This window comes from Micropterus dolomieu, linkage group LG04 (assembly GCF_021292245.1).
Source record: "Micropterus dolomieu isolate WLL.071019.BEF.003 ecotype Adirondacks linkage group LG04, ASM2129224v1, whole genome shotgun sequence".
NCBI classification, from domain to species: Eukaryota; Metazoa; Chordata; class Actinopteri; order Centrarchiformes; family Centrarchidae; genus Micropterus; species Micropterus dolomieu.
This window is the reverse complement of record NC_060153.1, coordinates 4,860,144-4,886,107: the sequence shown is the minus strand read 5'-3', so window position 1 is coordinate 4,886,107 and position 25,964 is coordinate 4,860,144. Positions and strand designations below refer to the sequence as shown.

The 25,964-nt window shown below is 38.8% G+C and overlaps 2 protein-coding genes across 4 annotated transcripts in view; both read left to right on the top strand.

Annotated features, from left to right (window-relative positions):
• The window catches only part of trim2a (tripartite motif containing 2a), a 29,870-nt gene extending 18,850 nt beyond the window's left edge, over positions 1-11,020 (top strand). For 2 of the 3 annotated variants that reach the window (XM_046048184.1, XM_046048185.1), the window contains exons 3-12: positions 1,324-1,561; positions 2,511-2,662; positions 2,853-3,033; positions 4,990-5,713; positions 6,399-6,502; positions 6,724-6,891; positions 7,398-7,578; positions 8,008-8,078; positions 8,330-8,470; positions 9,495-11,020. In XM_046048184.1, coding sequence (XP_045904140.1) covers positions 1,324-1,561; positions 2,511-2,662; positions 2,853-3,033; positions 4,990-5,713; positions 6,399-6,502; positions 6,724-6,891; positions 7,398-7,578; positions 8,008-8,078; positions 8,330-8,470; positions 9,495-9,647 — 2,113 coding nt within the window. In that variant the 3' untranslated portion in view covers positions 9,648-11,020. The remainder of the gene's footprint in view (positions 1-1,323; positions 1,562-2,510; positions 2,663-2,852; positions 3,034-4,989; positions 5,714-6,398; positions 6,503-6,723; positions 6,892-7,397; positions 7,579-8,007; positions 8,079-8,329; positions 8,471-9,494) is intronic. The other variant, XM_046048187.1, reaches the window with a different exon arrangement.
• Positions 11,021-11,844: 824 nt separating this feature from the next.
• Positions 11,845-25,964, top strand: part of mnd1 (meiotic nuclear divisions 1 homolog (S. cerevisiae)) — an 18,843-nt gene continuing 4,723 nt past the window's right edge. The window contains exons 1-7 of the mRNA XM_046048258.1: positions 11,845-12,018; positions 12,704-12,769; positions 13,213-13,270; positions 15,622-15,770; positions 16,869-16,943; positions 17,084-17,198; positions 24,567-24,611. Of these exons, the coding sequence (XP_045904214.1) occupies positions 12,016-12,018; positions 12,704-12,769; positions 13,213-13,270; positions 15,622-15,770; positions 16,869-16,943; positions 17,084-17,198; positions 24,567-24,611 (511 nt within the window). The 5' untranslated portion in view covers positions 11,845-12,015. The remainder of the gene's footprint in view (positions 12,019-12,703; positions 12,770-13,212; positions 13,271-15,621; positions 15,771-16,868; positions 16,944-17,083; positions 17,199-24,566; positions 24,612-25,964) is intronic.

The following is a 25,964-nucleotide window of genomic DNA, read 5'->3' as shown; positions in this document are numbered from 1 at the left end:
CATAAAATGTAACATGACTAAACCTTCAATGGTAGAAAGACATTATTGCACTGACCTATACGTATGTCGAAAGCCTCCAGTACTGGAATTTATTTTTGACAACATCCAACATGAAGCTATGTGTAGGAATGGATACACTCATCAGTGATGTAATGTAATCTACACTGGGCTACTGTTTTATCAGATGATGTATATAGATTTGTGAAGCTTGTTTTAAATTTAATAGTATATAGTAGGAATTAATGCCACAAACAGTCATTTTATAGCCTACGCTAGTTTGCAGTGTTCACCCCACACTCAACAATAACATGTGGGACAGCACAAAACACAGTTTACAAAAAATTATGCAATAAAATTACCATAAAACTGAATGACAAGCACCAAATCATTCATGACCGCATAACTGATGCCTTTTTAACAATTTCATGGGTAAGGAGTTCCGCATATTGAGAGACACTCCGCATTACGGAGCCAGAAAACGTGAGAGGAACCACCAGGCCACTAGGCACCTGAAGAGCCTGGTTATTTAGGCCTTTATGGATGGGTTTAACAATCGAAAATGTAATGAAATTATCATATTTAAGAACATGACAATGGCGAGATCTTATCAGCTTCCTGCTGAAAATCTTAAATGGCACGATTATATATCATAAGATATGTTAGATGCCACTTGTGACCAGGAAGTTACACAATAAGTGAAATCTTTAATGTTTTTTGTAGATTCTAATATTTAGTTTGGTGGTAGTGTTGCACTAATTTGATAAGTGTTTCCAATCTTGTGTTCCATGTCTATTTGCATACATGAGTGGAAAGAATAGTAGAATCCAGCACAACAAACTATGACCTCTAAACTTAGCCCAGCCTTTAATTAACACCCTCTCTGACTTAGTGTCATCAAAACATTGATCAACATTATGTGCGTCACAGTGACAGGATTTATTGGATTTGGCAGCGCTAATGTATCTGACTGCTATAGACTGTACAGGTGTAGATGATAAACTGGTGAGAAAGTAACTCACTTTGTTCTGTTAATCATTTTTGGGCTGTAAATAGTTCAACCACAAGATGGCATCTAAGATTTCCACCTTAAAGGTCAATGAATAGATATATATGTTAGTTTTGAATGTTTTTGTTTTTATTTATAGGCAGCTGTGTAAATAGAAAAGAACAAGACTGCATGTCAAGAGACTTACCTGTTAAAGAAAAATCTTAAATCTTGCTGTATTCACAGTAATAACTACATATATCTACTGTTTATCATCACTCAGCAAACAGTTTTGCTGAGTCCTTCATCTTTCCTATTCCTTTTCATCGCACCTCCAGGTGCCTGCAAAACTACATCCCGGTCCACAGCCTCACACTGTCGTGCCCCGTGTGCCGCCAGACCTCGATCCTGCCGGAGAAAGGTGTGGCGGCATTGCAGAATAACTTCTTCATCACCAACCTGATGGACGTGCTGCAGCGGGCGCCAGACAGCTGCAGCCAGGAGGCCGCCGCTCTCAACAACATCACCACTGTGGCTACAGGCCAACTGCTCTCCTGCCCCAACCATGGAGGCAACGTAAGGGTCACACACACTGACAGTTTGTCTGCCGGTTTCTGTCTTTTCATTTGACCTTCTCTCTGACTATTACACACATGGCACATAAAATATTTTGTCCTGTCAAACTGACCTAATGAAACTGAATAAAAATGACATAATAAAAATGTGTATGTCTACTAAATTGAGAGTTAATGAGGCAGTTGTTAGTGAGACCTTATCATGAAGTTTAGATGTATAAGCCTCTAGCTGTTGTTCCCTTTTTCTTTAACCTATTAGTTTGTCTAGTACACATGTTTATAGACTTAGGGTTTTCAGCAGAACATTATTATCCCTCTATGAATGGAGGTTGGTTTAAAGACACAGCTGTTACTTGTGTGCAGTGTTAATAACAAATAATCATTGTCTAATAGATCAGATCTTGGATGTAAAGTTCATTGGTTACTGGTTTGATCATCCTTTTTAAAGGTTCACTGTATTCACAAATATTATTGATGCAGATGTTTAGCAGGTATAATGTTTACCATATTCGCCATTTTAGTTTCGTGTGTTGGCATGCCAACATTTTTCTAATTAGCAATAAAATAAGAGTATTGCTGATGTCATTCGTTTTGCGGTTGTTTGGTCATAAACCAAAGTGTTATAAGTAATATTGGACAAATTAAAAATTTGCCCTGAAGATGCCGCTAGAAGAAAAATGAAGGGATCACCAAAGTTACTCGTATTCATCTTGTGGTGTGCCTATATGTGTGTACCAAAGTTCATGCCAGTCCATGCCTTTGGTGTTGAGCGTTTCACTCAACCAAAACTATGAACCTGCCGTTTCATAGTAATCCATCCAATAGTTGATATTTCAGTCTTTACCAAAGTGGTGGATCCAGCAACCAACGTTAGACTACAAATGTTGCTAAACATGTTTGTACTAAACACTAACTCGATATGTAAGTTTAATACTTTTTCCTGTTGTTAGTTGATGGAGTTTTACTGTCCGCCTTGTGAGACGGCCATGTGTCAGGAGTGTACAAGCGGTGAACATGGAGAACACCCAACTGTGCCTCTTAAAGACGTAGTGGAACAACACAAGGCCTCATTACAGGACCAGCTTGACGCTGTCAAGAAGAGGTAAAACAGCAGCATTATGACTTCATTATACTGCACTACAGACTTGATGCAGTTTACTCCCAAGTAACAGCTATGATGGCACAAATAAAACAAACACAATCCTCCTTTATGTGCGTGCTCTATCATATGACTGTCGACTTGCTATATGAAAACTTTGTCCTCATTCCTCCTGTCCCTCTGTCGCTCCCAGGTTGCCACAGATTGACACAGCTCTGTTGACGCTGTCAGAGATCCTGCAGCAGCTGACCAATCAAAAAAGCTCCATTGAGGATGACATCCACACAACCTTTGATGAGTTGCAGAAGACTCTGAATGTCCGAAAGAGCGTTTTACTTATGGAGCTGGAGGTCAACTACGGCCTCAAGCAGAAGGTGAAGTAAAATGGTCTGAAACAAAGTGCTTTATTTAGCTGACACATGCAGAGTGTAGTTTCAGTGTTGCCCTTGGATGTTGGTTTAGACTTTGGTCTTTTCTGGCTCTGGTCACAGTAATGGTAAGTGTTGATTAAGTTTTTTTTAATCAGCGTAAAGCACTTTGTAGTATTTGTCTACCTCTTAAAGGGGCTGTATGAACTGGCAGCTCTGATTTGTTCTTCAACAAAGAGGAACAATTCAAATTACCACAACACTGACCTAATTACAATCCATTTTTGGAAAGCATTTAACCTATCACAGGCTACTCATCAAGTTGTTTTTGCTGATCTATGTGTCAGGGGCTCAGCTGGTCTGATAGGCGATTAACAGGCAGAAAGAGGGGGGCCAGGGGAGCTGGTGCACCACCCAAATCCAGATAACCAATCACCCAGTCTGGTTGGGAGCTACTGCTGCTACTGCCGCCGCCCCCTCAGGGATCTTCATCACATGGGTTGTTGAAAGATTTACAATTCACTGGCTGGTGTGCAGTCAAAACACTGGAGCCCAGGGGAAAGTCAGATAATGCGACTTTCAGCTGTGTTGTTGCTTGGAGCTAGATGGAGCCAGTGTATTGTAAGTTGGTTTGGGCGTGTCATGTGCAGTGAGGGAACACAGTACAGCTTTGCTCTTCATGCAGCAAACACTTTATCCTCTTACTCTGAAGCTTGGTCTCTCTTCGTATGGACAATATGTTAGTTTTCAGAGCTCCACAGCGTGAATTAATATAAAAAGAAAGGGTTAGTTGAAGGTGTTCAGATGAAACACTGGACTCCAGTCTGAGAGAAATGCCTTAATGGCCTCTCTTTTTGGAGAAGAAGATGAGTTTGACGGCCAGATGGGGGTGAGTTAGTCAATCAATTAATAAGTTACTTTGTTCATTCATTAATTCTGGCCAAGTATGTGTAAACATACAAGGAATTTGAAGTTTTAATTTTCTCTCAATGTACTTATACACAGTTCCAAGTACAATTTACAGGACGAAAGAAATCGACGTGCAGCAAAAAAACAAGGTCAACAAAGTTTAACAAAGACCGGTAGAATAAACAGAACTATTATGTACATACAAGTAGGTGAAAAATAAGTGTATACAATGACATATGTTGTCTATATACAGTTAAGTGTTTCTTTAAATTGTAAACAAATACCTGATCTCATAGAAATATAGGAACCTGTTTCAAACTGGTTGTCAGTTGCAAACATCCACATGTTGCTGCATGACACAGCGGTCTTTGTTTGTCACATTTACATGTGGGTAGTATGTGCGCTTTTTAAAATTATTTCTTGGAACAGATCTTTGCATGTCACCACAGGATGATGTAACCATCTGACAGATATTGATCTGTTTTCATGGTCAGTCCCTGGAGACAACCTGCAGCTGTGTGTGAGAACCTTTTGTTGGTTTGAGTATTAGGAATCATAACAAAATGTTTATGCCAGTATGCACTTAATGAGCCAAGATCCCGTTCCCGTAATGGTGGCAAGTCATGGTTGATCCTTTATTTTAACATAGATATTGATCTTTCACTTGCCCTTCTGCACAACGGTGGAGCTGGTTGGGTTTGTTGTGCGGGCTTTAATGCTGAGGGACAGTCTCTCTGTGGTTTTGGAACCAAAAGAGATCACAGTAAAAATGTGGGCAATGAATAAAGGAATTCATTCAAAAGAAAGCTATAGCTATTAACAATGGTGTTCTTTTTCTCCAATCTTTGCATTTTTCTTGTAAGATACTGTATCGTTTTACCCCTTCTGGCCTCTGTAATGTTTTCAAATGCTTATTTATAAGAAAGGAAAATCATTCTTTGGCTGCTCACAACTTGCAGACATATGCAAACTGACGGGGGATGCAAGAAGACACTGCTTTTTAGGGGGTTCCAAGCCTAAAACCCTGCTGCCTCCTGTTTTGTCTTTGTGTAGGTGCTCCAAGCCCAGTTGGATACCCTGCTGCAGGGCCAGGAGGGTATCAACAGCAGCTGTAACTTCACGGAACAGGCCCTGAGCCACGGCACAGAGGCCGAGGTGCTGCTGGTGAAGAAACAGATGAGCGAGCGTCTCATTGAGCTCGCCAGCCAGGAGCTTCCTTTGCAGCCCGGAGAGAACGACCAGCTGGACTTCCTCGTGGAGACAGAGGGACTAAAGAAGTCCATCCACAACCTGGGCACTATTGTAACGACTAATGCCGTGGCCTCTGAGACTGTGGCGACAGGTGAAGGGCTACGGCATTGTGTGGTGGGTGTGCCCACTTCCGTCACCATAACCACTAAGGACAAAGACGGAGAGCTGTGCAAGATGGGTAACGCAGTTATCACGGCTGAAATCTCCTCACCTGATGGCAGCAAAGGTGAAGGAGAGATACTGGACAACAAGAATGGCACTTACGAGTACCTGTTCACAGCTCCTAAAGAGGGGACTTTTAATTTATCGCTGCGTTTATATGATCAACATATCAAAGGAAGCCCCTTTAAAATAAAGGCCACCAAATCGATAGATGTGTCGTCGACTTCAGACGGCATGAAGAAGAGGCTGAAGTCTCCAGGCAGTGGTCACATTAAGCAGAAGGCCATCAAGAGGCCGGCCAGTATGTACAGCACGGGGAGGAGGAAAGAGAACCCCATCGAGGACGACCTCATCTTCAGAATCGGTAAGAAAGCAGACATTTTGTCAGCAGGAGGGCTGGATATCGGACCTCAATGTTTTGTTGGTATGGACCGAAATGTGGCTGTAGCAACCTGGAATGCTGAGTCAGATATATAATGTTGTTTAACTATTCTTTCAGCAGACAGTTTTCAAAAAAAATTATTTTGCAGCTGCTTATGACATTATAGTAAAAGGGTTTTGTAGAAAAGCTTTTTTCAAAGTAAGGTATTTAGAAAAGTATAACCTGGGTATCAACACCAGGTGTTGTATTGGCACTAGTAAAGATACATTACAAACAATACCCCGCCCTTACCTGTAGACCAGCATCTTTTAAATTTATCCGATGAATAATGTCCAATGTGCTCAAAATATCTTCTTGCAGTTTTTAAAATCTTTTTAAACATGACCCATAACATGTTTTGCAACACTTGGCAGTCATTTTTTAACTACGCATTTATATTTCTGACTAATTATTTTTCATAACTTTAACAGTGCAACATAAAAAGCACCAGTGAGAGACGGCTTGCGTGTCAACTTTGTCTCTTTCTTTGTCTTTGTGTGTATATAGTATGGTACAGTTAGCTTGATGAAACGACATTTCAAATATCAGATTGACAAAGAGTTCTAAGCCAACAAGTCACATCATCACTCTACTAATTATGTATTCGGCTATATTTCACATTTTCCAGGCACAAAAGGAAGAAACAAAGGGGAGTTCACTAATCTGCAGGGAGTGGCTGCCTCCTCTTTGGGAAAGGTGCTGATAGCAGACAGCAACAACCAGTGTGTCCAGGTAAAAATCACTTCCTGTGCCGTCAGCCTACAGAAATAGTAGACTTTAACGGGTATATAAAGAAGTCATCGGTGGAGCACTATAACTTATCATTGTTCAGTTACCTTGAACAATGCTACCTCAGCATTTTGCCATCTCCTCTGAACTTTGCAGTTCTAAGCATTTGTGGACATTTGATGATTAAAACTAGTGAACACAAGACATTGTGTTTTATGCTGCAGATTTTCTCAAATGATGGTCAGTTCAAAAGCCGTTTCGGTGTGCGGGGAAGGACTCCCGGACAACTGCAGCGGCCAACGGGTGTGGCCGTCCACCCCAACGGTGACATCATCATTGCTGACTATGACAACAAATGGGTTAGCATCTTTTCAAGTGAAGGCAAGTTTAAGGTAAGTCGAGCTATAATCTGTTGTTAACGTTATTCTATACTTAGACTCTCTGTGTGACAGAATAACCATGTAGGGTGCTGCCATAAATAATGGTAATAAATTGTATGTTGCCCCATACCACTACTGTATTTAAAATAAATTGTGGACTAATGTCACTTTTTTTTGTGGTTCAAACTACAGAACAGGAGCACTCTATGCCCTGCTTTAAGTCATTTGCAACTTTCACATCTCATTTGCACATTTCTGCAGGGTTGCGCACATACAGGTTTTCACTTCCCTCTTGAAATATGAAATTGCAGATTTTAAAGTTAATTGTTCTGGACTTGTGCTTTAGATAGTTTGATAAAAGTTGTACTACTTTCTTACTTACATTTTCAGCAGTTACAATGGCAAAATGTAAGAAATGTACAATATCACTCTACTAATACTACTGTACTGAACTACTGTTTCTAATCATGAAACTCTGGTGCTGCCTAACAGAAATGTAAAATCCTTGTCTCATCCAGAACAAGATTGGCTCAGGGAAGCTGATGGGCCCTAAAGGCGTGTCGGTGGACAGAAACGGCCACATCATCGTGGTCGACAACAAATCCTGCTGCGTCTTCATCTTTCAGCCCAATGGCAAGCTGGTCACCAAGTTCGGTAACCGTGGCAACGGTGACAGGCAGTTTGCAGGTACACTCAATGGTAATATGTGCACTGCCCCCTGCAGTCTTTCTCCAACAAGCTCACACCTGCATGTGGAATGAAGACGAATGCCAAACCAGGACCCATAAAGATCCCATTATCCTTTGACTTCTGAGGTTTTTCAAAATAATATGAAGAACCCAGCAGACACAGAATTTTTTCCCCCACAAATATCAGTTTCAAACATATAACATCTTTTTATTTTTAAATGGTCATTACATACTGTAGATAATAAACTGTCCTAAAACAGCATGTAGTGGTTATAGTTTGAACATTTTAGTACCATCTTGATCTCCCCCCACCCTGTCTTTCGTTGTCATTTAATGCATTTGTCTACATATCAACTTGCATGTCCTCCAAAAAAAACTACTGCCTGAGTATAAAACAACACATGTCTGAGACCTTTTCTTGTTTTGTTTTTTTATTCAGGCCCTCACTTTGCTGCTGTCAACAACAACAATGAAATCATTGTGACAGATTTTCACAACCATTCAGTCAAGGTAAGTACAATATCAGCAGTGGAAGAAGGCTATATTACAGGTATAATTCTAGAGCTTAAAAACTAAAAAATGGTGCCTTGTATGACTTCTCTGGCTTTTTCAATTTAAATTTTTTATATTGAAATTCGTATTGACAAAACTAATTCTTTAGTGGATTTCTTTGTGTATTTTGTTTACTGTGGTGGCATGCAATGGGTCACTGTTTCTTTAGTTATTTAAGATTATTGTCTGTGTGCTAAACCAAAATGTAGGTGTTCAACACAGAAGGAGAATTCTTGCTGAAGTTTGGCTCTAATGGTGAAGGCAATGGCCAGTTCAACGCCCCCACAGGAGTGGCAGTGGATGTCAATGGGAACATCATAGTAGCAGACTGGGGCAACAGCAGGATACAGGTGTGTACAAAAAGTCTCACTTTAACATGCCTGAATAAAATACAAGCTGAAATAGTTGTTTGGATTTCAGTTAATGTCTTTATAGCTAATTTCTATACCTTGAAGACCTAATGTCATACACATTTATCTATCACTTATTTATTTATCGATCAATCAATCATTTTTACATTTTTTATTTATTCAAAGTACCTGATTGTTGCTTGTACAGAAAGAGCTGATTATACATTGGAGTCTAAACTTCATATAAAAATTAATAGATGTTCTACTTTAGTTCACATACTAAATAATAAGCAAATTTTAAAATCCCATTTTCAAACAACAACAACTTCAGTCACTGTGAATCGTTATTTATGAAACTATTCTCATCCTTTATAAAACTAACTATAATTTAGACTATGTTTTTAAATTTTTCCCTGGACAAATTGGATAAATTAAACTTTCTTCTCCCAAAGCAGTGTACCTACTTGGGCTTGTTTCAATTTGAAGAGGTAATATACCAACTGTATAATCTGATCTCAAAGATTTGTTTTCTTCAACAAATAATAAGAAATTAATAAATGCAACTTTTAGTAAAGGAATTAGATTCAAATTTTAAAATAAGTGTGTGGTGACATTTACTGCTATTATTTGGTGTTGTCAAGTGAGAAATCCAATCAAATCAAGCTTTTATTAAGGACACACACCCGGTCCAAAAGACATACAATAAAAAAAACATAAGAAAAAAGACATAGTCCACAATATTTTAATTGACTTGATTTTGCCAATACCACCCCCTAGCTGGAGCTCGCACTGAATACCTCACACCATTTATTTATGTTCACTCTCAGTCTGGATGACATCATTATAAGTGAACCACGGAGCTGTTATTATTGCCTTGCCACACTGCACTCAACAATTTAATGACTTAATTGTGTATATACCAAGTAATTAATATAAACTGCAAATGGAGTGGGAGACAAAGTATCTTCTGGTTTTATCCCAAATGCAAATTCTTATTTTATATTTCATGCTCTCTTTCTCTCAGGTGTTTGATGGCAGCGGTTCGTTCCTGTCCTACATCAACACATCAGCAGACCCGCTATACGGCCCACAGGGACTGGCTCTCACCTCTGACGGACATGTTGTGGTTGCAGATTCTGGCAACCACTGCTTCAAAATCTACCGCTACCTGCAATAGTAGCCCTTCTCCCTCAGCGCACAAACTGTACACACATCAACATGCACTCATTAGTATGAAGTGACCGTCACATTTGCACTCATACGCTCAACCATTCATCCTTGAATCATGTCGTCATTGTGCCATCTGTTTGACCTCTGACGCTGAAGAGAAACAACAGAGGGAATTATTTGTGTTTTGAATCAAGTGCGAGGATCTGTGGTATTCACAGACAGCTGCTGCTGATTGGTGCTTTGAAGAGCCACTCATAACCTTGTTCAAATTCCATCTTAATGAAAACAGATTTGAAAAACTAAAACTTTAGTATTGTACATATGTTAGACCTTTTGATTTGTTGTGACATGGCAGGAAAACTGGAAAATAACCCCAATGCACTTGTTACTAGAAATACTGGCTGGACAATGTGTTAAGTGAGATTTTAAATTAAAGTAAAGAGGTACCTTTTAGGAATTATATTTACAGCTCCAGCTTCCTGTTAAGTCCTCACATTTTGCCTGTTCAATAGAAAATAAAAAAAATCCTCCACCTACTGTAGGTAGCAGAGTATTTAGAGCATGATTGAGCATCTCTGTGCATGCTGTCTTTCCTAATGAATACAAGAAAAGCAACTAGCGTAAAAAAGCGTACTATAAAGGAATCTATTTCAGGCTCATACTTAACATCACCAAAAGAAACTTTAAATTGAACCACTGTTTCACCTATAATACGTCTACCTATATATGAAAATGACTAGTCAATGTTCTGTCATGACTTTAAATAACTTAAGCTTAATTGGGTTTACAAAACCGTGCAGTGTGTTTGTGTGTGCAAGACAAATGTGATTGTGTGAGTGTGTTGTGATCAATTAAGGTACCAAACAAAAGCCACTTGATATGATGACTCACAGTCCGCTGTGTGCGTGCGTGTTTGGGTGTGTTGTGTTTGAAGCATCTTGACATTGATTTCATTTTAGTAAATGGCTAAAAAATAAAAATAGAAAAACAAACTGCATTAAGGTGCATCAGACCTCACTGAAAGGGTTTGTTCATTAATCTACATCATACACAGGGCTGCAGATCTGTGATCACCTTCTCTTCTTTCCATGTGTCTTTCAAATAAAATCTGTAGGACTACTAACAAGTTGTATTTTAGTAAAACAATATGTCTGTCCACATAAAAACATGCTATGTGTAATTCAGCAGATGAGGTGTATGTTGTTAAAATGCACTGTGCTCCTATTAGTCCTATTTGTCTTCAAGCACAGTTTTCATTACTTGTTACCCTGAATTTGGTCATTTATTTTCTACACAATCCTGTTTAAATTATTTGTTTTCCATTATATTGTTTATATTTGTAATGCCAAATGGAATTAAAGTGCCCATAGGAAAGAATATTGCTTTTGTATTTGATTGTGATGTTGTAGAATAAAGGCACATTTATTATTAACTCAACAGCTGCTGAAAACACTTGATAATTTAAAGTTGTATTTTTGTTGTTGTTTTTTTTTTTTTTAAAGAATGGCATCAATTAGTTTGCAGACTGACAATTGTCCTTTAGGCTACAACTTTTCCTGCAGTGATGATTAGTGTTTTCAATATGACTGGAGATAACAAGCACAGCACACTATAACTGATGTCCTTTTTAAAAAAAAATGTATTGTCTCCCAGTAAATTATAAATATATACACATGTTTTGAAAATAGGGACTTTTTTATTATCCAGTCTGACACAGGTGCCCTATTTGAACAATGTAGTTTATTAGACAGCAGAGGGCGTCAGGAAATCATGAGGTGAAGTCAAACTACACCGCTCCTCCCCGATAAAGTAATGCTGCTTTCCCTGCAGTTGGAAATAATAAAAAGTAAAGCGAACAAGACACTAACGACCAGAAACGGTGGCAAACATGACCTTATTGCACTTTTCCGGCAATACGCTAGGTTCAGACGTGTGACGTGGAAACGTGTAGAAGCCACAACTGGTTTTATTGATCTACAGTATATTAAAACAATATGCCAGTTTTGTAGAATTAATGTATAACGTATACATATTTCTCAAACTTATTCTAGTGTTGCAGCACATATAATCTATGCGCATTGTGGCTTCAAAAATAAATACATTTAGCACAATCATCACTCACAGTTTGTTATTACATGCTGATGCCATTACGTACAGTCAGCACGGGAACTGGTTATTGTGGGATTTACGATGGGCCTTGAATGTCGCAACACCCCGTGACAGCCTTCCGCGGGAAATCCAGTTGCTTGCTGCGTGAACTGTATTTTTCTTGTTTCAAATACAAAAATAACAACAGCAACTATATAACATCTTACAACGTGAGTGCCAAACACGTTATTGTTTGTGGACGTTGCTGATACAACCAACAAAACAAAATGGTAAGATAAACATTATGATTAGCTTTACCTGCAGTAAGTATGTAGCAGTGCATCCGAGAGACTTATGGACATCATTACCAAGCTAGCTCCTAGCTAACGGTAGCATCAGCTTTAGCTACCGACAAAATCAAAGAACTATGTACCTGTCAAAAGGCTAATATCTTTTTTTTCATATTAGCAGGAACGTCGTACTAGCCATGTTCATTCCTGTGTTGCTAACGTTATCTTAATTACCCATCCACATATAACCAGCGCTCATTAACGTTCATTAATGGAGGACGTATGAAAACAGGAATACACCGGAGGAAAGGTGAACTTCTCTGTTGACTGTCACGGAAAAAAACAGAGTAATACAATAAAACACGACGCACTCAAATGGAGTTTTGTTAATTTCCATTAGCATGCAGCAACCCATGTAAAATCCAAGCTTGCTGCCCAGTGCTGCCTGTGGTGGCCGGAAGCTACATTACAACAACACTGATGTATGCAGAAAAGAGAGATCATGTTACTGCACGCCAAATACTTATTTTTATATAGACCAACAGTCAAATCCAGCAATCACTCCCACATACAGTGTTTACTGTCACTTGCAATATTATTCTATTGCTAGTGTGTAATATAGTATGTCAGCTGCTGTTCCTGAAATTATCCAGGCCTTATGTTACATTAAGCATATCTGTTACAGTCAAAGAAGAAAGGACTAAGTTTGGAGGAGAAGAGAACTCGCATGATGGAGATTTTCTTTGAAACGGTGAGTTTTCCCATTGCATAAGGATTTAAAGCAGGAACCATATGAATATAATATGAGGCATCCCAGCCCCCATTTCCCCTTGGTGTTGTCTTGATTACACTGTTACCACGTGGAATTAAAGCTAATCACTGTACTTACTGAATGTTGCTAATTCTTGAGTGACACAGGGGATTTTAGTGTTGTAATTTTAAAAAACTGAAACAGACACAGAACAGGTTGCACATCATCTGCACACAAAACACACAATGCATAGAAATAATCAGGCAAATAAACTGCCATGAATAAAAATACCTGACAAGGCAAAGTCATGTTGCTGAATATCTTAAAACAATTGAGAATATAATATATTCCACAAAGCCCAAATTAAGCGCAGACAAAAACTTACTGATACAGACTTGTGTGAAATGTTTTTCCTTAAAAATGTCCCCTCATTCTCTTTCTAGAAAGATGTGTTTCAGCTGAAAGACATTGAGAAGATCGCCCCTAAGACGAAGGGCATAAGTGAGTAATGATCAACAGTTTTAGTAGAGAAACATCAGACACTTTTTAAAATGTCTGTTCAAGTGTGTCCAGGTTGTCAAGTGTTCAGGTTGGCTGCCTGTTCAACAAAATATGTACAGTCTTTTTGTGTGTGTGTTCCCCTGCTGGATTCTTACTAAATAAATTAAACAAATCTAAAGGTTAGCAGAGACGTCACTATTCTTTTTAGAGAAGAGAAACATGAATGTGGGAGCATTCATGTTCTTCATTTGTATTGGCACACTGCATTGGCACCTGGGTGGTGAGTGTGTACGTGGGTGTGTGGGACGCGGTTAGAAGTAGGTGCGCTCACCTGTTCACCTCACTTGGCATGAGTGATCTTGGGGGTAGGGTGAGCTCGGGAGTGAAATTTTCTGTTGACTGCATTTTTTATCTACAGTGGTGCATTTGTGTTGTCTGATGCCGTTGTAGTTTCTTTGCATGGATGTATGAAAACAACAGTTAAGTGGAACCATTGTGCATCGCTGTGAAATGGAAAATTGGAAATGGATTATCATTGTGTGCGCGTCCTCAGTTTTCTACCGTGTTTAGCCTAATGCGGCTGTTTTTCCTTTATTGACAGTCAGCTGCAATATAATGCACCAAAACATTTACATCTGCCAAGTTTGGGGACTGATTATTTTCGTAGAGCATAGATAGTGTTTTTTTGTTTTTGTTTGGGGGTTTTTTGTGCATGTTTTAGCCCATTTACCACACTGAGCTCATATGTTTCCAGTCAGTTGGCAGATAATTGTGAACACCTTCCCCAAGTTTATTTTAGTCAGAGCTGTTTATTGTTGCATTACACTTTAATTGAACATGCACTTAAAGCTGAAAAGTACTCTCTGAACTGTCAACCACAACTTAAGACAACTCACGCATAAGAATGCATGACTCTGGCTAAATATATAGTTCTTAATGAAAACATTCAAGACTTAGAAACCTAGGCATGGCTGTTAGTGAGACCAACAGTTTGTTTTGTTACCTCAACTGGTGAATATTCAGATAAGATAAAAAAAGTATGGGGTTTTTTTAGAAAAAATGTATCGAACTGTAGAGTTCTTGGAGAATAATAAATTGGATAAAATATACATGAATACCAGCTATGGTAAAATACAGTCATTTTATTTCCAAAAACCATACAGACGGCGTCAACGGGTATTGCATGCTGCATTTTTGAAAACATTGTGGTGGCATGCTTTCAAAATTACCATGGCAACCAGGATTAGCTGTTGGCATCTTAACTGTATTTAGTCTGGATAAGCAGAACCAGACCTACCAATGGCAGTAATCTCGCAGTGCAGAGAACTGCTGAAGACTTTTGGTTTTTAAATAAAACATATTCCCTTAATGTCAACAAAGAGCCTGAAATTATGAGCATCGTGGGGGGAAGTTTATAAAAATACAAACTTGGATTTTTAAGTTCTAGACCCTGCAGGGGAACCAAACTGTGTTGTGTATGTTTGAGTATACTGAGGAGGGATTTTTGTTTCAAAGTGGACATTAATCAGGAGAAACTGGATCGTGTTGCTGTGATTAAAAGCACATGTTTTTGATGCCCTTGCTTAGGAATGATGTAGTTACTGAGTGATGGGGGGAGGTGGCAATGAGAGATCTGCATTATGGGCACATGTTCCTGTAGAAGGGAAGAAGATGTGAGAAAAGGGGGTGATCTCAGCTAAATTGGAAAAAGAGTGGTAATAACATACTTTTAACCATTAAAAGGCAGAATAGTTTGAAGTTGAAAATGAGCGAAAATCTATTTGAATCACAAGAACAGAGAAGAGACAAAGGAAGTCAGGCACATACAGAGTTTGGTTGATCCATCCAGAGTGTTTTTTTAATTTTATTTTCAGTCCTCGTCTTTATTTTTGATGCTGTTTAACATCCTCTCAGCAGCCCGTAACACAGCAGAAAAGCTCTTTCAGTTTCACAGTGGACAGGCTGAACAAACGTGTGGGAGTATCACAGTTCACCGCTGACACTGTTTAAGAACTCATCCTCTCATGCAGTGTTCTCTCAGATAAGTATAAAAAAAAGCCACAGAGGCTGCAGATGTGTGGGTTTAGTTTTATAAACATTTGAGTGGTGAGCTTTGCCAGCAGTAAAAATGAGATCCTCAGTAGAATGCAATATTATAGCTAACTTCAAACACATCTTATATTGCTTAATGTCTTCTGAAGTGGTAACAGTCATACCTCTACCATAAATCAGTTGACCACAAATTAAATCAGCAATCCACAAATAGTATCACTGGGAAGGCAGTGTTATGATAGAAAAGTGTGAACCTTTTTAATGTAGAAGGTGTACCTTCCTCTCTCTGCTGCTTTAAGCTCCCATGAGTGTGAAAGAAGTGCTGCAGAGTCTGGTGGATGACAACATGGTGGACTGTGAAAGAGTGGGTACATCCAACTACTACTGGGCCTTTCCCAGCAAGGCCCTGAACGCTCGCAAGCACAAACTGGAAGAGCTGCAAAAACAGGTGAGACTTAGTTTTAGCCTGAAAACAATGAGCTCATATCTCAAAAGCTGCAGGTGTTACTTATCAAAACACAATGAATGCAGAACAGTTTGCTCTATACAGAGACTGTGATGTACAGCATATGTTCAGAGCTGAAAACCTTTCACTAAAAATGTCTGTATTTTATGCGAGGGTATAAAATAGTATAAAAACACATTTTCACCAAAGTTTGTTGTGTTAGATGACTCTACTTTCTGTAGTTTACAGTAAATTAGGTCGTGGTGAGAATTGCCCAGAAAACACTTCTGGTAATAGAAAGGGAAGGGTAAAATGGGAAGAAAATGCAAATTAATAGCTGATTTCGGGCAGGTTATTTTTTAAAGAGCAGTTAAATTTAATTAATTTAATTTTAACATTTTGTTAGAACTGTTTATATTCAGAAGAAAAAAAGATTCCTTTTAATAACTTAGAACTGGGATTCTTTTATGTTACACTTGGTAGCTTTTGTGAGAGTGTTGTTGTCACAGAAAGTGACACTGCTCGTCTTTGAATTTCTCGGTGTCTGCCGTGTCCCACTTCCCTCTCCTGTTACGTGGCAGACTGTTGGTGTAAGGGATGTGACTCCTGAGAGGATCTTGACCACCAGATTTTGGCAATCTGTCACAAAATAATGACGTGTGATTGTACCATAAGCATTACAGTATACAGGCACGGATACCACAGCACAGCCGTTGATTAGATTTACTGATGTAATGACCTAAATAAGAGAGGAAAAAAGGGTCTGGCTCTGCCAAATTAACAGTACAGTGTACAACACTGTAATTAGCTAGTAATGCCAATAAATCTTTAGCCTCTAATGCATAGAAGAGTCATGTTCAATGAAGACTTTAGGGATGTATACAAGACAGTTAACAGCTACAAAGGCCAGTGAAGCCTCTGCTCTCTAGTAGAAAATGTGGTGACCGGTGTTGATTTGTTGTTCTTAGTAGCTTTTTCTTTTAAGATAAAACAGCTTTGTCAGGAACATTTGAATTGACTTTATGGCAGAGTACATGGAAATCTCTGTTTTTCTACATTTGTTGTCAAATGTGCCTAATGTAAAACTCTTTCACTTTAAAGAATTCTCAAGCAAAGCAGCGGAAAGAGTCTTTACAGAAAGCAGTTGAAAAAGCGAAAGTGGGCCGTCAAGATACAGTAAGAATACTTTTATGCCCTTCCCCACCTTGTACAGAAAATTATATCTGTGCATAAGTGCTGAAATAAAATGAATAATCCATTTTAATTAGACTTATACAATAAATTTTTAACTAAATGAACTCTGTGTCTGTGTGCAGAAGGAGAGAAGTTCTATCCTGGCGGAGTTGAAGGCTCTGAGAGAAGAGCGAACTCAGCTGCAGGCAGAGTTGGAGAAGTACAGAGAATGTGACCCAGAAGTGATTGAGGAGATGAGTAAGTACAGATGCAACGTGACCGGTCCTTCAAAAAGTCAGCTGTAAGCTTCAGTATCAATCAAGTCACCTACAATCACTGACCAGAGAAATATAGCCCCCTAAAAAAAAAAAGGCAATACCGTCCAGGATAATAGTCAGAAATAAACTCTGCTTCTGTGAAACTTTAAATGTAAATGTTTAAGACCATGTCTTTACAAAGGTGGTATTTGTTATTTGTATTGGATTGCATTACATTGCATAAGCGTTTTACTGGAGTGTTATGTCAGTGACAATGTAGTTAAACAGCAGCTTGAGTACAAAGTGGATTTGGGCCAAATACAAGCAATTCATTGGTTTGCTGATTTGTGCATTAACAAGGTTGAATCAATTGTTGTCACTGGACTTCTGTAACATGTATCTTGTGTGCGGTTTTGTGCCAGGTTGTGGACAATAGAATCATCTGACAGCAAGCTTGTTTGTTAGCTACTGTAGCTGAAAGCTGTGAATGATTTTATTCCCCCCCAAAAAATTTGACTCACCAAAGAATAAGGAATCATCAAGACAGATGGTGCTTTTTTTGCATCCAGTGAGTATCTCTTATTTAGGAGAGAGAAAGAGTTGGGCAGCGTTCAAGATACAAACCATTCGTCTACATGACTCAAACTACCATAAATAAATGGTTTCACAGCAGATGATGAACACAAAATTGTGCAGCCTCCCACAAATTGTCAGTTATTGGGATGATAAAAATAAGCCCTTGGTACAGTTGGCAGATATTAACATTTTTCACTCTCTTTAGCTGTTCAGCAAATCAGTCATTCAACACAAAGATGGGTACATTAATGGAAATGATACCAGGAAAAACCACAAATTACCAGTGCAGTTGTACTGTTGAGAACATGTATTTTCTCTGGTTAGCAGCAGGCATACATTCTCACAGTTAGATGAGGAAGTGAAAACTGATCCCAAGTGGTTGCTCGACATACGTTTGAGATACACTCTTAAGTCAGTTTTAAGTCGTCAGCCTGAACCACAGACCTGTTCTATGTTGATACAAGATAGTATGTGTGAACAGTGTGAACCGTCCTGCTGAAACAGAGGCATCTTCTTTTTCCAGTCTGATATAAAGACTTGCACGTCAGTTTTAAATGCGGTTTACGTAAACATTGTAATCTCTGCCCTCTCAAGTCAAAAGGTTTGGAGTTAAAAGCTTTTAAATGCACAAAGGCAAGTCCACCGGCCATAGCGTAATTACTGGCTGTTACACACGTCTTCTACAGTATGCACACAGCTATTATTGCACAGCTAGTGGAATTACAAAAATCCTATGCTGCCTTGTGTTGATGTTACAGCTGACCTGATGGGACCTGAGGGGTGTGTTACTTTATGCACATGTGATGTCATAAAAATATCTGGTCTGTTTACCTGCACCTCCCAATGTTACTCCAAGCATGCATTTAGTCTGCTGCACACAGTTCTGCAGTTTTTTTTTCCAGTCCAACATGGCTATTATATCTCGTTTACTGATATGGACCTGTGAGCAAATAATCCCTGACTAATCTGTAAACATGAACATTACATTCACTCCAGGCCAATTGTGTCCAAGAAGACGCTGTCATCTATGTCGTAGTCTATACATTTTTCATAGAGATTTGCCATAAAGGGGCTATATATATATATATATTTTTTAAATGCAACAGATCACTTTTTATTGCCTATTTGTGAACATGCTTTCTCTTTTGCTTGGAACGATCTCTATGCTGCTTACTGTGTGAAGAAATTGGGTTGGATTTTCCAGGAAATCCATTGGTTTACATAGGCTGTGCACTCTCGGCCACTGATTCTGAACCGTACACACAGCGACAACACTGCAGCTGACGAGTCAACTAACACCAGATACTGGCTCCCAGCATAACACAGACTCCAACACAAACTACGCATAAGGATTAAAAACAAAAAAACCCTTATTATCCATATTACTATCCTGTGTACCACCAGTATTATGTCAAAGTGACTGTAGCCTGTAAGAAATTATGTAACCTTACAAAGCAAAAGTGGAACGATTTGTTTTTACTGGCCTATGGTGATGCAGGGCAGGGGCAGCCATCTGGCTGGATCTGGCGTTGTTGGCTTCATATTGTTGAATTTAAAATTATTGTCATTTTACCAATACTCAAGTACACATCATCTTCACCGGTCTCAGTCGCTGTAACTTACGTGACCCACGTAACAATAATGCAACATGACAGTGCAGGACACCACAGTGGAAGACTCATTCAGTACAGTAACATTACTACGGTCTAACAGCATTTTGTGTGATGCCGTCTCAGATGTGTCGGCCTCTGTTTTGGCTGGCTCGTTAGTTCAAGCACACACTTGGGAAGAGAATGGTTGCAATCTGAAACCTCACTGCTAGAGGCCCCTGAAAACTACACATGGCTTTAAATGTAAAGTGAACTTACATCACAGCAGAATTTAAATAATCCAGAAAAGAAGATAATTTTACTACAGCTGCTGGCTTATGGTGTGCAGGTTAAATATTCTATATTATATGGAAGTACAGTTGCTCCATACAACAAGAAGTCTGTATTTTTAGCTTGGTGCCAAACAAGCTAAAATCTAAAATACCACCATGTCCCTTTAACATTTCTTTTACAGTATTTAGATTCCCAGAGAAATAACTTTATGATCCCATTGTTGGACCATGTGCAGAAACTCAGCCTCTGGTGCCTGTGATAAACTTATTACCAAGCTTAATCACTGCAACAGCTGTTGGAGTCCCAATCCCAACCGAAGGAAAGATTATTTTTTTTTATGTACACAGCTATCAGAGTCCAAAAAGGGTTTTTTCCTCTTGAAATATTGACAAATATGAATAAAACTGTAGTATACATTGAAGTAGAAAATGTTAAGTCAAAGTAGTAATCTTGCTTAAAAATGAACCAGTGATATTAGATGATAATAAAGATTATCTTTATTATCAGGGGGTATAAGTAGAATCCAGGGCCTTCCTATCCATTAACTGGACATCTGTGTGAACTCTAGATTCACTCTGTGGAGTTGCTCTCAGTGATTTGTGTTGGTAAAAGTAGATGCCACAACTCTCACTGCTTTTGGCTCTCTCCACTGTAAGTTGAGGCTACAGCTAAATGTCACTCTCTCAACTGTGTATACATGTTCTGCTTCGACTTGTATGTTTATGAGAGACAGTGAATGTTATATACTGAAATACAGATCAGATAGGTACACGTAATGCACACAGATTCAATAGATAAGCTCAGTAATAAGTTTTTCACATTATCATTGTTTTCCACTTGCATACAGGTCTTCTTTTCTTCTTTTAACTACACCATACACACACAGCTTTGTACCAGATAATCATCCCCACTCAGTGATACTTGAAATGTGCACTGAGACATGCATGCAGCGATGCAGAGAGTTTGACAGAATGTTATGTCTACTGCTGAGGGGGTGGACTTAACTTGCAAAATGGGCCCAGACCTGTTCATGCATATGTGGTTCATGCAGATCTTTATGGTGGAATGCAACTAAGTACATTTACTTAAGTACAACTCTAAAACAGTAGATTGCTATTTGCATATTTATTTAATACCATGCATATTAGGAAGGGCCATAGCCAAGATTAGAAATAAGAAAGACATGTGTCCAAGCTCCCCCACAGCTCCAAAACTGTACATTTAGGCCAGTGATTAAATAAATAAATAAATGATTTAAAATCAAAATCACTGGGTCGAAGATGACCTAGTTGGGTCAGTATAGCACTAATTAATTTCTGGGTTAACTTAACCTAGTAACAATAAGTTGCTTTGACACATTATGCCTTGTGCAGACCACACGACTTTCAGCGTCAGCCGATGGCCGTGCTGTTCACACAACACAACTTGCCCTCATGTGACAGGAGTCTTGAAGTAGTTGTGGTGTTCACACTACACGAGCTGACAGCGACTCTGTCACCCGACGCTGGTCTCCAAACCACCTTTTGTCAAGAAAACACACATGAAATGTGAAACGGGAAATGATGCGAACCTACACAAACAGCTGTAGCAGGTAGCAGGGATTGTCTGAGCTACAGAGAGAGCTGGAGGAGAGTAAAAAGTGTTTTGCGGTGAAAAAGTAGCTGCCTGCTCTCATTGGCAGGATGTGGATGTTGAGTTGGCCGACTCGTTTTGATGCGTCGTTGTGTAGTTCACACATAATGACTGGCGACCTCCGATCAACCACTGATTTACTCCCGATCACAGCCTGATGGTCACCGAGCGGCAATCGGGCTAAAAATCGTGTAGTGTGAACTAGGCTTTAGTTGTACAAAGTGATTTGCACATGACATTCAAAACTGCAAGTGATACACACATTATTAATAATACGTAACAAATGTGACATGCAAGTTTAAAAAGAGCTAGAGTGGATTATTAAAGTCACACTGAGTCAAAACAACCCATTGTTTTAGGTGGTTTTCTACTCATGGGAAGTGGCTGAAGTTAACCAAGTATTGCATTGGCGTTGATGGTGATTTGTTTTTGTAGTCAAATTTAAATAAACTAAAAAAATACTGGTATCAGCTTATAAAATTACCATTGTGTGTACATTTTTTATTTTTATAATATGAATTCTCCCCAGGTTGAATCATCATAATCCAAATTCCCAGAAAAATATAAAGAGGCCCTGATAATAGTTAAAAACTGAATAATGAGTACTTTTACTTTGGATTCTCAAAGTGCATTTTGCTAATGAATACAGAGAGGTTTACCTTGTAGTAAATTCGCAGTATCTGGTGTTTGTATCGACGTTCCCGTGATGGCACACTGGTAGGGATGCTTTTAGTACCAACCAGCAATGACTGGTTTGTCAGAGGTGAAGGGAGAGTGACCATAGCGACAGCAGCAACTCAGTATAGCAGAGCCTATACGTCATAAGCACAGGTCGACAGTGTTGTATAGGTTTAATGAAAAGGATCTGATCTTCTACCACTGAGACACTGCAACAACATTATTACACATACAGTACGTTTGAACCATAAAGGGCTTTTGTTTTGAGTTCTTTTAGGAAAGTTATTTTGAGACATTGAATTATAAATAATAATTGTATAATATGAATATAATAATTACTCACCAATAGTAGTTAGAAACACTTTTAATAGGTAAATATGTGCTTTTACTTCTAAAAGCTGTGTCAGTCAATACTAAAGGGTTATTCAAGAATCAAAAGTAGGGTAGACTTTTTCATTATATTCCAATCAAATCTGATGTTCATTTATAAATTTTGCTGATGGATAGTGGTTACTAAATAATGATCCCTGTGCATTACTTTGTACGCAGTATAGGCCTACGTCAGCTGGGTAATTTGCCTAATCTTCGCAGATCTTTTGACCACGGTGGAAACGCACACAACAGTGGGCTGAAGGAATCCTTTAGTTCTTTGAAAAGAGATCTGGGGACTAAAATGTCCCTGGTACTTCTGGTGGAAGCGCACCAAGTATTATTAAACGCACATTTGTACCAATGAGTGGACAGACAACATTTTGATTTAAGTTGGATTTGTCGGGTCTAAATGTTGCTGTGGTAACAGGTGGGGTTATAAACCACCAAACATGGAAAGGGCAAAAGACCCCTCAAAGTAATCACAGCCACAGCTATGGGCATAGAGGAAGCACAAATCAGAATACAAAATTGGGACATTCATATTCACACATCCTATTTGCAACCACTTTGAAGGGATTTATGAGATTATTTATATAAACTTAAATTACTTGTTTACCAAAGGAAACAAATATGTGTTCCTTTTTCCATCATTTACGTATGTGGTTTCTTTTGGCATCCAAATTCTCATCCATATTCATGGTAATGAATCACATTGTCTCCAGGTCCATGAGTCACAAGTTATTCAATTCAGTCCCTCCCACTTGAAGGTGTTTTTTAAAAATAATTTTTGTATCTAACTTTCACTGTGTCATTATCAATAAATGCTTAAATGCTGGAATGGTGCGGAGAAAGACTCACCTTTTAGGCTCAAGCAACCGTATGTATACAGTTGTCACAAAGTACAATGACATTCTTATTCTGTGAATCGTCCCAGCAACATCCAACATTAATTAATCACCCTAAGACATAACTAACAATGTGCAAAAGAGTACGTAGTAGTGTAAGTATATATGTGATGTAAACAAGAGGAGGTCGTAGCGCAAAGTCTACAGAGGGTGAATTGTTAGTGGTGGTCTTGTCCATGCCTGGTGTGTGGATCATTGTACCCCTTAAGATTAGAGGGTAGTCTGTAGTGTTGGGGAAAGGGCCAGTGGGTGAGTTTCATTCACCAGCCTGATGTTTTTTCAGTCTTGTTTTCCTTGCTTTAACACTTCTATAGCGTCTTCCTGAAGGTAGAAGTGTCAGGTTATGCTGGGGGTGAATTCTATTCTGTCCTTTATGATGTTGTGGGCCCTCCTGTTGAACCTGGTCTGGTAGATTCTCTCCAGCGCTGTTCCAGTGATGGTTTTGGTCATCACTGGAACAGCCTTAGCAGTCTACTGATCAAGTCCTTGGACCAGATCGTTCCTCTGATTTTTATGAACGAGGAATCTGCTGTAAATTGAGTCTAACCTAAAAAAGCTTATCTTGGCTGGACTTTAGGATGCTGCAGCCCAGTATCCTGAGCACAGTGGCCAAGTAGGTGCCGGCTGATAGTTGGATTGAACAAAAGGTTATTTTTAACTACTGCTAAAGGTAAAGCGATTATTCCAGGTGCCTAGCAACTTTAATGACCTTACCTGCTGCTCTTTTGGAATTCAGTTTTATGGGTTACCACATCACTCGAGAGCTATGCAGTTAGAGCACATTGTTCAGCTCCATTTCAGGTTGGGCTACATGGGCTCTTTCCAGCTACAGCTGCAGGGGAGGTGTGGGCTAAACTGTCCGCTTTAATTTGATAGTAAATCACCACATGTTTATACAGTATGGCTGTAGCTATCCAACCATCACATCACTGACCATATTTTCCTCTAGAAAGTATATTGCTTTTCTGCCGACCTTTATTTATGTCCAGCTGGGGATTCACATTAAGCATTCATTTGTTTGGCCTGTTTAACATGAGCAAAGACTGGTCTGTGAGCCCTGCTCATAAACATACACACATGGATTTGCAACACAAAATCTCTCATCTGTAACATGACTGATCAGTAATGGAAAAAAATGACTAAAGGGAATGATGTTACATTTACCTAATATAATTAAAGAAACTTACCTAATACAATTAGAGAAACTTTAACATTTGAATTGATTGTATGTAGTATTTACCTTCCATTGGAGTAATTAATACTGCACATAATAATTCACTTTTAACACATGTCACATCACAAATCATACATTTTGTTTTTCAGGAAAGTCAAATGTTGTAGCAAAAGACGCTGTTTCCAGGTGGACAGGTGAGTCTTGTCTTATCTTTTTCATACATGCACATGTAATGAGTCTGGAACTAACAGTTAACTGATAATCAATTAGTTGATCAACAGAAGATTCATCTCCCACTATTTTGATAATTGATTTATCGTTAAAGTAATTTCTCAAGCAAAAATGCAGAACTTTTGATGGTTTCAGCTACTCAAATGGGAGAGTTTGCTTGTTGTCCTTGTTTTATAATAGTAAATTAACTTTTAAAATTTTGGGGGGGTGGGCTGACAGAATCGTTCAGGATCTAAACGTTGTCTTCTAGCATCCAAAAGGTCACAGACATAATCCAGGTTCATACAGTGATGTAGTTTGGAGTAAAGCAGCTGTTTCAGAAGCTAAAAGTAAAAAGAAACAGACAGCAGCCTCTCTAATCATTAAACACAGGGTAAATAGTTTAATACAACACACAATAAAGAAATAACCTGGAAGAGATGTGACCCATGACCAGTTCAACATAGTTTATAATAATGCAACTGTGAGGATCAGTGAGGATACAGATGTTTCATAGAGGAAAGAGCTTATGTAATGCAGATCTGTCTGTTCAGTGTAGTTCATACACTTCACTGATAAACCGCAGAACTGTAGAGTAACATTATGCTTCATGTCGACACTTCAGTCAGACTCGCACACTCTCTCTCTCTCTCTCTCGCCCACATTAGCTCTCTCTCTCTCTGCTGCGAGTCTGCACTTTTCACACTTTTATCAGTTGGTGGTTTTTATAACACACCATTCATCTGCAATTTACATAGCAACGTTGCAGGTGTTTAAAACGAAAGGAATTAGATTTAAACAACACCTTTCCACCTTGCGACTTACTTACTGCCCAAATGAAACGCTGTTTAACTAGCAAAAGTGGACCTGCACCATGCATATACAGTGGGTACGGAAAGTATTCAGACCCCTTTAAATTTTTCACTCTTTGTTTCATTGCAGCCATTTTCCAAAAATCAAAAAAGTTCATTTTATTTCTCAGTAATGTACACTCAGCACCCCATCTTGACAGAAAAAAACAGAAATGTAGAAATGTTTGCAAATTTATTAAAAAAGAAAAACTGAAATATCACATGGTCATAAGTATTCAGACCCTTTGCCGTGACACTCATATTTAACTCAGGTGCTGTCTATTTCTTCTGATCATCCTTGAGATGGTTCTACACCTTCATTTGAGTCCAGCTGTGTTTGATTATACTGATTGGACTTGATTAGGAAAGCCACACACCTGTCTATATATAGACCTTACAGCTCACAGTGCATGTCAGAGCAAATGAGAATCATGAGGTCAAAGGAACTGCCTGAAGAGCTCAGAGACAGAATTGTGGCGAGGCACA